The 14,578-nt window shown below is 32.0% G+C and overlaps 1 protein-coding gene across 1 annotated transcript; it reads right to left on the bottom strand.

The window, feature by feature from the left end:
• Positions 1–3,123: 3,123 nt before the first annotated feature.
• On the bottom strand, positions 3,124–11,171 carry LOC137924842 (neural/ectodermal development factor IMP-L2-like). Its single transcript, XM_068768220.1, has 7 exons — positions 11,111–11,171; positions 9,227–9,389; positions 7,610–7,776; positions 6,353–6,515; positions 4,971–5,173; positions 3,814–3,948; positions 3,124–3,141 (listed from the first exon to the last, which is right to left on the bottom strand). The coding sequence occupies exons 2-7, from the start codon at positions 9,345–9,347 to the stop codon at positions 3,124–3,126; spliced, it is 807 nt and encodes a 268-aa protein (XP_068624321.1). The 5' UTR covers positions 9,348–9,389; positions 11,111–11,171.
• Between the last annotated feature and the right edge of the window lie 3,407 nt (positions 11,172–14,578).

The raw sequence follows: 14,578 nt of genomic DNA, 5'->3' as shown, positions 1-14,578 counted from the left end.
GGTCCTTTTCTTACTTAGGATGGACTTCCGCAAGGTAACGCCTGATTCCATTAAATTAATTGTCACAGTATATTTTGTTAGTTAAAAGGGTTATAATATAATAATTAAAAATTCATAAAAATATTTAAAATGTAAATAATTAAAACAAATAAGTCAATAACTGTCAATAATCAATAAACACTCATCCGGGAATGTAGATGGATGAAGAAAAACGAAGCATGGATGAAGATATGTAAGGAAAAGTAGATTTTGGTAAACTATAAAACAAAATATGAAGGTAGAATAAATACATTTAAAAAACTTTTAAGTTAAACGGTTTTTTGATACCCATATTGAGGTGGTTGTGGAAAAATATGTTCCTAGTCCACCATATTGGAACGGCGTCCATCTTTAATTTTAAATTTTGACATAATCATCGTGTTTTACTAGTGTAGCCCTTTCATTTGATACCCATATTGAGGGGGTTAAGGAAAAATACGTAATCCGCCATTTTGTATCGGCGGGCATCTTAGATTTATAATGTTATTGATTTTATTATATTGAATTGTCATCTAAATTAAATGTATGTACCAAATTTCAGATCAAACTGACAACGGGAAGGTGCTTAAATTTCAATTTCTAATTTTGATCCAAATAAATTCCATACGGGTCGAACTAAATAAAACCGTTTAATAAAAAAGAACGTGGAATAAAAATAATATGTCATACACAAATGTAAAGTCCCTACCTGCTGGAAGGTCCCCTAAAAGGGCGGAGCAAAGAAAAAAGACCAATGTACATAAGGTTTACATTAGATATATAATTAAATTTTAGATATTAGGTTATATAGGAAGAAGTTTTGTTTAACATTGTGCCAAATGTCAATCTAGTTGTATAATAAATGGCTGGCACACAAACTAAGATAAAAATATATAAAGTAATTTTAGAATAAGTATTGAAAAAAGTAATATAATTAATAAGAATTATAGATAAATAGTTTTCCACAATTACATAAGGCATTGTACATGTAATAGATCTAGTATATAATTTAAGACAAATAAATAGAAAACTAATATGAATACATTAAAAATTTAGCAAATAACAATTTAGGTAAATGATAAGAAATTAATAATTACCCTACAGACAAAAAATAAAATAAAAAAGGAGGTCAGGAAAAATGTAAAAAGTAGAAATGAAAAAAAATCTGACTTAAATAAATTAAAAAAAAAAAACAATATAAACAAAGGCAACATTGCTATACATACCTCTAGGCTGTATCTAATGCCATAGACAAAAGTCTTTGGTTTATTATATAATCAATTTAATATTATTAAAATGAAATTTTAAAAATCATAATAGAACTTTAGAGTTTTTAAGTGACAATAAAACTATAAAATGTAACCAATATTTATATATTGGTTACATTTTATAGTATTATCATAAGATCTATATCATAAGATCTATATTTATATATTGGTTGGAGATCTTATGATCTCAACCATTTGGCGGCAAAAGATAACAGATGGCTTAAATCAATTTAAAAAAAACATTAGAAACAAAGGCAGCATTGTTGTTATACATTCCTCTAGGCTGTATCTAATGCCACAGATAAAAGTCTCTGAGTTTTTATACAATCAATTTACTTAAGAATATTAAACTGAAACTTTAAAGGTTTTTTAAGTGACAATAAAACTATGAAATGTTATATAAGATCTCAACCATTTGGCGGCAAAAGATAACAGATGGTTTAAATCAATAAAAAAAAACATTAGAAGCAAAGGCAACATTGTTATACATACCTGCGGTACTATATAATCAATTTAAGATTATTAAACTGAAATTTTAAAAATCATAATACAACAAAAAGATTTTTAAGTGATAATAAAACTTTGAAAAAAACTTCTCTGTGAGATATGAAAAGAAAACCGTGTTTGTAGTGATTTATTCTCAAATCAGGGCGCGTTTGAAATCCAAGAAGCTTCATGTTGAAGTATGCCATTGTAAGGGAGTTTAATTCCATTCTAGCTTCTTTTAAATCATGTCTCATAGTGATGATTAAATGAGTTATTTAAAATAAATAAAAAACCAGAAGCTTAATATAACATTTAGATTTAATTAAAAATCACAGTAAAATAATTGGTGTATAAATTTGTATATATTTTAAAATGAAACGTCAAACACAACACGATTATAAACTAACTTATAGCGTAAACAGCAAATAAAACATGCTTAAATACCAGTTGAGATATTTGGAGGTTATAATCAATAAAATCGAAATTATTTCATATTTTTTTAAGAACTATTCTTGTTTATTGACTTGGACAAAAGATGTAGTATATAAAACAATGTAGTTCTTTATTTTTTCTTTAAAATAATTACAGAAAAATACAAGCAAAAATCATTATTAAAAATGATATTTGAAAATTGCAGTTAAATTTAATTTGAAACAATTACTATTAAATTGATTTTCATTTAAAATAAAACAATAAATTAAACGTCACAAAAGATACAATATAGATATTATAACATAACTATTCTAATTAAAATATATTTAAGTACAAACACCAAAATCAATTTTTCACAATTATCCGAAAGAATTTTCCTATTTTAAAACAAATTAAAACACAAAATTAAAGAGGTTTTCAAAAAAAATTTAACTTTATGAGAAAACAATTTTGTTAATTTTATTTTTAATTATTTAGAAATTTATTATAGCGCCATCTAGTAACATTTTACGCAACTAAAACGCAATTTGACATTTATATTTATTATAACCTTTAAATTATTGTTATGTTATTTTGCTTCACTTAACAGTTAAATAAATAGAAATTATGTAAGAATTAAAAAATAATTACAGAAAATATGGCGGGATAAATTAATTCGTATATCTATAAATGCGATTTAAGTAGCTAATTTGCTTATTCTACGTTTGGCACAGACTATATAGAATAAATTAAACATGACGTAATTAATTATATTCCTCGAGAGCATTTTATAACTTAAGCTAATAATAAATTAAATATCATTTATATGTAACTTAATAACTTAGGTTACTTAATATAGGAACATATATATTCTTTTAGTTTTCGGCGGGTAACTGGATCCACGGTGACAGCGTTTGCAGGTTTACTGTGAAAAAAAAGTTTAGGTTAAACCGATGTTCTGTGGAGAAATAATTAACTAATTTTTAGAATCTTTACTATCCGCTGCGGTTTATTTTTTATTCGTTTCAGATGATTAGGAAATGCAACATAAAAAACATTAACTGCCGTTTTGCTAATGATGCCAAATCAATATCTTCTGACAATTAACCAATACATTTACCGCTTTAAAAATTTCCAATCTGTTACTAAGCATATTGTATACAAAAAATCGATTGACTTATTTATATATAAGAAACAAAATAAATATATATTATTTCGAATATGCTTTGCTAGATATTGATTAATATTTAAATATATATTATTACATATACAGTACTCGGCGATAAATAGGCTTCGTAGATCACTATCTCTGTCCCACACTACCTATGTGACGTTTAGCCAGTCGTATTTCGTGCGACAGAGATAACACTCTACGAAGCCGAAATTAGCCGATTGTCTCTTTCCAAAGGTCGATGTGCAATATTTATCGCCGGGTGTTGTATTACTGCGAGGTTTGGAATGTTGATTATATATAGAAAAACCTAACAAGACACGCGTTTATTAGTTTTTTAACGCAAGTTTTACATTAGTTTGATTATATATATATACATACATTTCTTTTTATGAATTCTAGCTGCAATTCTACAAGTTCTAGAATTTAATTTAAATGTTACTGTGTTATGAAAATTACCTGTTGTCTAGGCTTCACGGGGTACAGGAAGGTTGTAGTGGTGTCTACGCCATACATGTTCTTAGCTGTGCAAGCCCACTCGCCCATGTCCGCCCAACGTAAACCAGCGATTAGTAGATCACCAGATGGCAGCACCTGTATACAAAAAATATTATTTGTATTCGTATCTACATAGGATTATCTATATTAATCTTTTGTAAACGTCAAAAGACTGCGTGACAATAGTGCAATGTATTCATTTGTTTGACAAGAATGCATGAAACAGCAATGTATATAAAACAGAATACATTGCCGCCTATAATTGCAAATTTCATCTTCAATTACCAACTCATATTGGCATAGTGTAGCCTTGTAACAAAAGAAATGATACTAAAAGAATGCGGGAACACTTTTTGATTTTATTCCGGCTGCTTTATAAGGGGGACCAGAAAATAATGTCGTTGTTGTCGACATATTTTACAGAAATAAATACATTTAAAAAATTTTAAGTTAAACGGTTTTTTGTTACCTATATTGTGGTGGTTGTGGAAAAATATAAACCTAGTTCGTCATATTCGAACGGCGTTCATTTTGAATTTTAAATTTTGACATAATCATCGTGTTTTACTAGTGTAGCCCTTTCATTTGATACCCATATTGAGGGGGTTAAGGAAAAATAAGTAATCCGCCATTTTGTATCGGCGGCCATCTTAGATTTATAATGTTATTGATTTTATTATATTGTATTGTCATCTAAATTAAATGTGTGTACCAAATTTCAGATCAATCTGACAAACGGGAAGGTGCTTAGATTTCATTTTCTAATTTTGACCCAAATAAATAAACAAGTAAATTCCGTACGGGTCGAACTAAATAAAACCGTTTAAAAACGATTGATTTGTTACCGCTCCGGCATTGATTTTGTATACCAGATGGCAAAAGGTTGATTACGAATGTGAATATATTGTTATTTACAAATAAAAACTTGTTGAAAATGTAGTCGTGTGAATTTAACTTAAGAAAACGACTTTAATTTCCAGTATCCCTAATATAAATAGGTAGCTTTATAAATATAAGAATACCGGATGTAAAAAAGATTTTCAAATAAAGTCGTAAGAATTTTCTACTAAACTTAAACAAATCAATTGCCCCAAGTACATTTAAAGTGTTCAACTTACCCGTATCCTTGATCCACTGTAAACAACATCTCCGTTGTTGTCTTGCCACAGGATCTGGTGATCGGTGAAGCTGTGGACTCGGCAGGGCATTATAAGTGTTGTTCCAATTTCCTGGAAGACGTTGTTGTAGAATGCGGTGATGATCGGCTTCGACGGAACGCGGAACAGCTTCTCCAGTGTCAATAGTTTAGGTGATTCTTCATCTGTTAACAAAATGTTCAGATATGTAATTTTAACTATTTTTTTTTGATCGTTGAGACTATTTGGTTCCCCGCATGCTGATAGAAGCGATGTAGATAGACCACACACTAAATGGACCTATTACATCAGGGGCAGCTTGACCTATAGTCCAGGGTGTGCAATGAGGGTCGCCGCGGCGCTCTCGGAGACAGCTAAGAGCATCGTCTTGGACCATTGCCCTCGCTTAGTTTCGCAACAGAGATGTGCTACAGGCATAAAAACAATGAGTGTTATTCTGCCGTCATAGTAAGAAAGGCCGTTACTAATACCATACTGTAAGCTATACCTAATTATAAAATAAATTGCTTGTTGGAATATGAAAAAACTTTCTTGTTACGACGGCAAAGTTAATAGTCATAGCCACGGAGGGGGGGGGGGGTCAGGCCTAGAGGGCGCCAGAGTTTCATTGAGCTAGAGCTGCCCCTTTACGACATAGTTATGGTTCAGGGAAGTCGCTAGTTGCAGGGAGCGCTTGACCGATCATCTTGGCAATCTTTGAGGAAGGCCTATGCGTTATAGATGGTATCTCTGCGCTCACATGACGTTGGTTATTAATTATAGAATATATATGTATTATATATATACAATTATAATCAATCATCCTTTATATGCTTTCAAAGGAAACTAATTTTAATCGCAAGTACTGATTAAAAATCCAATAAGCGCCTGTTCAAATTATCGCGGCAAATATTACGTTCTAGAGAATGCAACTAACACAAATTCGACAGTGACTATGCTATGTCCTTGAGGTGCAAGTGGAGAAGATTCTCACAAGAACCAAGATCACGAGCGTTGCTCGAAGGAATGCTCGTGTGAATTGGCAATGAGTAGCATATCGTTCGTGTAAATGATGGCCGCTGGAGTCGAGAGGTTCTTGAGTAGCGAACATGAGCTGGTGGACACTTGGATCGAGGAAAGTCGTTGCGGAATCTATCCTTTTCCGATCCTGTCCGATCGCCTCCTTCTAGACCATGACGGTCTCTTGATGACCCGCTCATCATTGCGATCTCGTCCACCAGGATTCGCCGCTACGACTGCCACGTCGGCAACTGGACTGACATACCTCAAGACACCAGAACCTCGAATAATACAATCCAAAGTCGTAAAAAGCTTTTGAACCAATTTTTTAAGTAATAACTTACCGTTGGAATATATGGTGGTAGATACGGAGTCCTCTTTCGTGCCTGATGTTCCGACGCAGGTGAACACATCACCGTTACTGGCGCTGTTTATAACCAGTTTGCTGGTGAGACAGGCAATGCTGGTGGGGTGATGAGTTGGAATCTCGTTCGTTTCGTCTTCATACTGAAAGTAATTTGTCGTCAAAATTATCATACAGGATGATTTTTATTAAATATAAATGATTTAAATAAGGTTTCAGATATATTTCTATTTCTATATAAGGTGCCTGATATTATAATAGTGGAAAAATAAATTAACATAACATAAGAAACCCAATAGAAGGTTTATAAGGTTTAAACATCTATTGTAAAATCTTCATTGAAATTTTTTTTTCATACTTTTGCAAGTGTGTGTAAATTTTAAAAGCCTCCTTGTCTTCGTTTGGGCACCAACTCGCTTGATGGTAAGCGACAATGTTTTCGAAGATGATGCACAAAGACTCAACAGGTACCTTCACTCTGAACCTAAAGAGACCTGGGTTATACAGACAGATCGTTCCTCTCGTGTGAAATCGAAACGCTTGTCCACGAGAACGCACACGTGATATTTAATAACAGACGGTTAGACGTTTATCTTCCACATATATCATAGGAATGGATTGTATTTCTGAGCAATATTATCTATATATGTATGAAAAGGACCAATATTTAGCCACTTCCGCACATGCAGATTAGTGCCAAACACCAACGGTGTAACATAACTCCTGAAGATGCGCCGTGGAGGGGTGAAACACGTGTTGAGTAATTTGGCGGTGGCGGTTGTGTGATTCGCATTGTTTGCCGCATACGCATTTATCAGCGGGCTAGCGGGCGGTGCACTTTGTTGCACGACTACCACTGCATGTGCGGAAGTGGTTAAAAATTGGTCCTTTTCTTACTTAGGATGGACTTCCGCAAAGTAACGCCTGATTAGTTTTTTTATAGTTATTTTCTTTTGTTTGGTTTTCTATGGTGTATAATAAAATAAAAAGAACATAGTTTTGGTGTAAACAAAGTATGTTTCAGTGGTAATCCGTTTTGAAACATATGCGTAACTTAAACAATTTTGTTATATATACTGTAGATTTATAATTCTAGCTTTGTTTCGTATTGAAAGTAGATGTTAATAAACAATTTTGGCTAAACAAACTAATTCGCTGTTGAAAGTTACAAGTTGGAGCAACTGGTTGGAAATATATATATTTTTATCAACAGTATATGACTAAAAAAATTATTTACTTCTGTTACAGGTTCGCCGTTCTTCAGCCACTGTACCGTCGGTGCTGGCGACCCCATCACCTCGCATTCCAGCACCAGCCGCGTTCCGGGAAGGAACCTAGCGCGCTCTGGCGGCGGCCCCGTGATACGAACAAACTTGCGTAATCGACGGCGTTGTGTTGGTATTACTGCAATAAAATCAGTACATCATCTTATTATCTTTTATCACATCTTCACTTTATAGGATTCATCATCTAGCGACTTCCAGCTTGGCTATCTACCTTGTACATGTATATCTCATTTGTTTCTTAAAGGCCCTAAAACACCTTTAACCAATCACACTATATAAAGCAGTGATTCCCAAAGCGGTCTATATCGACCCCTAGGGGTCTATGACAACCTGCAAGGGGTCTACGTCAGCGAAAAAAAAATTTGGGGGTCCATGAAATGAAAATGGGGGTCCACGATAGTGGATCTCAACACATTCACTGATAATATAAATAGGTACATATTTACTTACATCATACTATCTTATAATATCAAAACATTTACATTATTTATAAAAGTAAGCATGAAGTAAAAAAAATTATTGCTTATGTTATTTTATTTATAGTTTATTGTATGTTTATTTAATGTTACGTATATTTTACATAACAGATACAAAATTTAATTTTGAGTAGTTATAACTTAAATTCAATTAATAAATGTATAAAAATAACATGTGTTTTTACTTCAAGTTTTTAACACTAAACTTCACTACAGTTAGATATTCTGTACATCAGAGTTCCCCAAAACTTTTTTGTGTCGTAGACCCCTTGCCATGTTTTTCCGTGTTGGGTAGACCCCCTACTTACCTGATATTGATTTCCTGTAAATTTCTAACTGTAGTGAAGTTTAGTGTATGTTCAAAATGTATTGCGACCACAAAGCGAATACCAACATCCTACAATTTACACAATTTTATAAACATATATAATAATTTTTTTATTTCATAGGTACTTTTATAAATAATGTAAATGTTTTGATATTATAAGATAGTATGATGTCAGTAAATAGGTACTATCAGTGTATGTGTTAAGATCCACTATCGTTGGACCCCCGTTTTCATTTCATGGACCACAAATTTTTTTTCGCTGACTTAGACCCCTTGCAGGTTGTCATAGACCCCTAGGGGTCGATATAGACCACTTTGGGAATCTGCTGTACATAATCCGAACTTCGACAGTTTGTATTAATAAAATTTTAAGATTGTCGCACATTTAAAATACGTTTTGTGATAATGTGGGAATTGAAGTGACTCAGAATCGTCTGCAACCGGATACGAGGTTATTTTTTTGCAAGGAAAAACACGATATTTCACTTTATAATTTGTCGCCTTAGACCCGAACGCTTTGCAAGTCAAAACGCGAGCGCAGATGGTCAATTTATTCGTCACCGACTTAATCTAGTTTGGATTCAGTTCCTAATTTCTGTATTAAATCAATAATACTTCTTTATTTTTTCTTAACTAGACTTGTCGAAATGCTTACACCGTATATAATCATTAAAATCACTTTAGTTTTATCTATAGTGAACTTACTTAAAATTAAGAACATTAATACATTAAAATAACTATATTTAAAATACTTTTTTACTTACTATTGGGTTGCAAATTATTATCCAGGTCAATCTTCGTGTTATCCAGTTGTGCGTTTGCTTCGTAGGAACATTGAAGCGACACTAGCGCCGCGGCGGCGAGTAGAGAGACTATATTAATCATGTTTGCTGTTCGACAATAGATGGCAGGAGCGAATCCAATAACCTGGAAATAATGACATACTTGAATTAATACATTATTGCATTTATTAAAATGGAAAAAGAGAAAATTGTTTTAATTAAATGCGTAAATATTTATTGAAACAAAATCATATAATTTGATTTATATATTACTTTATAAAATTACGTTGAAAATATTAAAGGTATTTCTATAAATTACATTTATATTTAATTAAATAAACCGTGATTTTTTCCTTTCCTTTAAAATAAAATAAATTATCCATGTGCATGTATTTTATTTATTAATATATATATATTAATTATAATGAAATACATATAGAAAAAATCTTATATCACATGACGATATATTGACTGTTTTGAAGTAACCAAACGAGAAATATTTATTAATGTAAAGCGACATAGGAAGGATTTCACTTAATATTACGTAACTTGCTTTATCTATATCAAAGAAACTTTGGAATATAACATCTGCATGTTCACCTTTACTCTCTTCACTGACATTCTATCGCGTATACCCTTGAATTATCTTTTTACGACATTTGAAATGTTGCTTAGTCTTTGAAATTGCCTAGTACCTAACAATAATGTTAATTTATATTAATTGAATATTTTATATTTCAAATTTTAGAACTAAATTTACGAACATTAGACTTCAGTTACACTATTAGAGTTATTATGTAAGTATATATAATTCTACAGAAATTCATTTAATTATTAATGACTTAAAGTTTTGATTTTCAAATAGTGCGAATTTGATATTTATAAAATATCAAATCCGCACTATTTGTTTTTGTAATTTTAATAAAATTAAAAGTTTAAATGTAGTACTTTGTGTTATAATTTAATTGAAAATTAAAATTCTGCGACCGTACATTCTTAATTACTTAAAATTTTGACGCCAGCCTTAATGTTTTGGTTAAAAGGTTTAAAAGTAAATACATACTATCATAGTTTTAATTATTATATATATATCACAGATAAAACGCGTTCAGACTAATTTTCAAAGGAATGCTTTTGATAATATTAAAATATACAATTTATATTATTGATTTTTAAATATAAAAATATTTATTTTAATCGCAAATATGTTATATAGTTTTAAAATTATTTATTAAATATATCTTAGATCTATGATTGTATACCAATAAAATATATTTTATACTAAATAAAAGAGTGTTATAGAACATTGATAGACATAAAATAAAAAATAATGTATCAACCTAATATTTGAAAAAAGGATCTATATGTTTTTTAAGGACAAACTATCGAAGCATTTTGAGTTACAAAGATAACCATTTTATTTTATAAGACACTTTTATGACATTAGTTTCAAAAAAAGAATTAAGTAAACATTGGTTTTCTAGTCGAAAAGTGTTCGAAAGAAAAAATAATTTTTATTGGAACATATATGATATCTTTAAATTAAAGACAGTACATACATGATTATAATCAGAAATTAATTAAAAATCGCTATAATATATAAATATTTTTAAAATAAGTCAATAACTAAAGTTTTATAAATCAAATATATCACTGAAAATATTCCTGTATTATTTATTTATAATTTATATTATTATTAAAATTCGAAATACTATAATAAAGAAATAAAATCCAATTTTTTATACGTAAACTTAATCTTAAAAAAAAACTAATATATGATGTCGAATTGAATTTATATACGAAATTAAACAGATAGAAAATATAAAAGATAATTATAGAAAGAAAATTTATAAATAAATTACGTACCTCAGTTGTGAATGTATGAAGCACAAGGAAAAACTATAAAATAATTTCCGAGACGACACCGAGCGAAGCCGGGAGGCAGTTTAGTTGTTGTCGGCGTTATCGATATATCTGGAGTACTGCCTTGAAGTTCCCAGCAACCCTTTTATACCACACGGGCCGGAACATACGGGGTGCCGACGTGTTTGCCGGCAAGTAGACAAAATTAAAAGGAGGCGACTTACATTAATTGCCATAATTTATTTATTAATCTAACATTCTTTGATTAATTTACGTTTTATAAATTCATTATATTGTTACGAAATAGTTTATCAATTAATAAAATTACGTATTTCATATTCTATTTCATATTTGATTCGTATATACGATTTAAATATATGTTCTTTATTTAAAAATAAATTAACACGCGTATTTATATTTGTTTATTTACCATAATTAAAAAAATACTCACAATAAATATATGTCTGGCTGGTAAGAGATGCACGTTTTACATATAGTCAGGTTATTTTAAATTCACAAGGCAAAGGTGTCATGTAGATGGAGCCAGGATTCGAATCCAGTTTGTTTCCTTCTAGTCGTGCCTATCGCACGATTCTAGTTAATTACTGATAGATTTCATCATCTTTAAGCCGTTTAATATCGAATTCCGATGTGTCCTGATGACTCAGCTGGCTTGCACTATTAATATGACACTTAATTATGAACCTTTATCTATTGTAATAGAGTTGTTAGTTGAATAGACGGAACGATAGTGGAACCATGTGTGACGTCGACTTCCGAGAAATCATTTCGACAAGTGTCTTCGCGTAATAAATCAATCTAGCAACGGTTTCTTTACCGTCATTTAAATTCAAATTATGCCTTATTGTAAATGCATTTAGATCTAGTTTGAAACTACATCGGGTTTATCAGTTGCTTTGGTTAGTTTGCGAAATAGTCACGTGTTGCTACCTATGACAAAAATCCGATTACTCCGTCGTACGGATGAATGGAATGTGTGTTGTATTGTTGTAAGTATTGTACCACACTTGCTGGGTTCCGTTCACGTGTGAAACGTATATTTCAATATTATTGTCGATCTTTAAAATTTAATGGCATAGTTGAAATTATTTTTTATATCGTATCAACGATATGGGAAGAATCAGAAGTAAGAATTTAAATTTACTACGGTCGTGAACATGTTTTTGTCATACACAAACTCTGGCTGGTTTTTCTGGTATCGCTTTTACAAAACTTGAACGTTATCTTCTTTTCTGAAGGCTGTACTACCTGGAAAACCTTGATCGAATCACCTCAACTTTATTAGTACTTCTGTTGTATGTCGCCTGATATAACTTGGATAGAAACCCATTCATTCTTGTGTTGAAGACTCCAAAGTTATAATTGTCTGGAATAAAGACGCCATTAGGTTGTTCCACTCGGCTGTTCTCTAATTTCAACTGTGTACGAATGTAGTCAATCCGTGCATCTTGTTGTCTGATGAAATAAAGGAGACGGAGGAGTTATTCATGCCAAACACAGAGTCTAATCGGTGTAACATAACTCCTGAAGATGCCCCGTGGGGGAGTGAAAAACGTGTTGAGAGATTTAACGGTGGCAGTTGTGTAATTCGCATTGCATGCGCATTTATCAGCGGACTGGCGGGCGGTGCACTTTGTTGCACGACTACCACTACATGTGCGGAAGTGGCTAAATATTGGTCCTTTTCTTACTTAGAATGGACTTCCGAAAAATAACGCCTGATTACATTAAATTTTTTACACTCTCTACTTATTTCACTGCTATATATATAACCAGCTTATATATATATTTGCCTTTGAGTTATGTGGTCGAAGTAGACCAAAATCCTCTTGCAGCAGATGATAGAGAGCGTAATGTTTATACGTAGAACGGGAATAGATCTATTGGTACTTCTAGCAGTCAGTATGAGGAATGAAAAATAAAATTCTTCTCCAGTATGACATTTTAAAGGCGTCAATAATTAAACATTAGTTTTATTATTTATAAATGTAAAGTAATGCATTTAAAACTTATTTGACACTAAAAACTTTTTGAAACTTTAAACTTTTTCTGTTGAAATGCGAGCGGTCAGGAAATTTTGGTTGTATTCTACAGAGATATATAAACAACAAATAGTTGCAATATATAGTAATCTAAATTTTCGCTTTTTCTTATTACAAAATTATTGTTTTTTTTTTAATAATATATACCAAAACATTTAAGTAAATCTATAACAAATTTGTGTGAATCAAAAATAAATTAAATTGTCATTTTAAAAATTATTAAATAATTATCACGCATCTCAATCATACGTTCGTAAAAAAAATGTCGTAGATATCTAGCTAGTGTGTCAATGAATTTATATCGTGTTACAAATGAATGAACTGCCTAATCTACAGTTTAAACCGGTTTATTACACGCGTCACCATCCACTAGGCCGAGTTATAAAAAAATATCTAAGTAAATGGTCTTTGTGACTGCGGTGCTGTATCCTGTTGTATATATATCTATATGTATTATATCAGAAGTGCTGGTCAATTCAACTAACTTTATCAGGCTTTGTACACGTGGCAAAAGATGGAATCTCATATTTAATAAGTTTGGTTCCTTTCGATAGTGAAGAAGTAAAATTTGAAAATTCTTTTTAATAGTAAGATATTAAATTTACATTTTACGATGAGATGGTTTATAAGGAAAAAATGTTTGTGATCTCTGCATTAGGTGATCATCATTTATTCCTATGTCCCCATCTTGGGGATCTTGAGCCTTGCGCTTTACTTCGCTCCGCGTCATTCCAACTGCCTTCACTTCTGCAGTGATCATCCGCCAGGTTTACTTTGGGCGGCCACGTCTTCGCTTGAGGATTCCATTCTTGCTTGCCTCGGTATGTGATCAGGGTCCTGGAGCGTGTGGCCTATCCAGTTCCACTTGCGGCGTTTGATCTGCTGGTTGATCGGCATCTCACCGCAGCGTTTATAAAGATCTTCGTTAGAGACTTTCTCAGGCCAGTATATACCGAGAATACGTCGAAGATGGCTGTTAACGAAGACTTGGAGCCGACGCGTGATATCTTTGGTGACCTTCCACGTCTCGTATCCATATAGCAACACGGTTTTCACATTGGTCCGGAATATTTTGAGCTTAACTGTTCTAGTCAATATCCGTGATTGACATACAGGACGAAGCCGTGCGAAGGCTGTCTCTTCCTTGGAGATTCTCGAAGCGATGCCCTCTTTGGTCCCTCCTGATTCCGATACTACGCTACCGAGGTAAGTGAATGTGTGGACTTTCTCCACTACCTCTGTGCCAATAAGCAATGACAAAGAATTTAATGGAATTAGGCGTTACTTTGCGGAAGTCCATTCTAAGTAAGAAAAGGACCAATATTTAGCCACTTCCGCACATGCAGTAGCTCCTGAAGATGCCCCGTGGAGGGGTGAAACACGTGTTGAGTGATTTGGTGGTGGCGGT

The sequence above is a fragment of the Battus philenor genome, unplaced genomic scaffold, assembly GCF_028537555.1.
Source record: "Battus philenor isolate CCGP_79_NKW_IND1 unplaced genomic scaffold, ilBatPhil1.0.hap1 SCAF_25, whole genome shotgun sequence".
NCBI lineage: Eukaryota > Metazoa > Arthropoda > Insecta > Lepidoptera > Papilionidae > Battus > Battus philenor.
The sequence above is the reverse complement of the archived record's forward strand: the minus strand, read 5'-3'. Positions and strand labels throughout refer to the sequence as shown.

Bases quoted from the DNA above. Each gene is read 5' to 3' on its own strand.
- LOC137924842 (XM_068768220.1), bottom strand. From the start codon at position 9,347: ATGATTAATATAGTCTCTCTACTCGCCGCCGCGGCGCTAGTGTCGCTT. The intron at 6,516-7,609 runs GTAAATAATTTT...AATTACTTTCAG, and splicing joins ACGGCGAACCTGTAACAGAA to TATGAAGACGAAACGAACGA. The intron at 5,174-6,352 runs GTAAGTTATTAC...TTTTGTTAACAG, and splicing joins TACCACCATATATTCCAACG to ATGAAGAATCACCTAAACTA.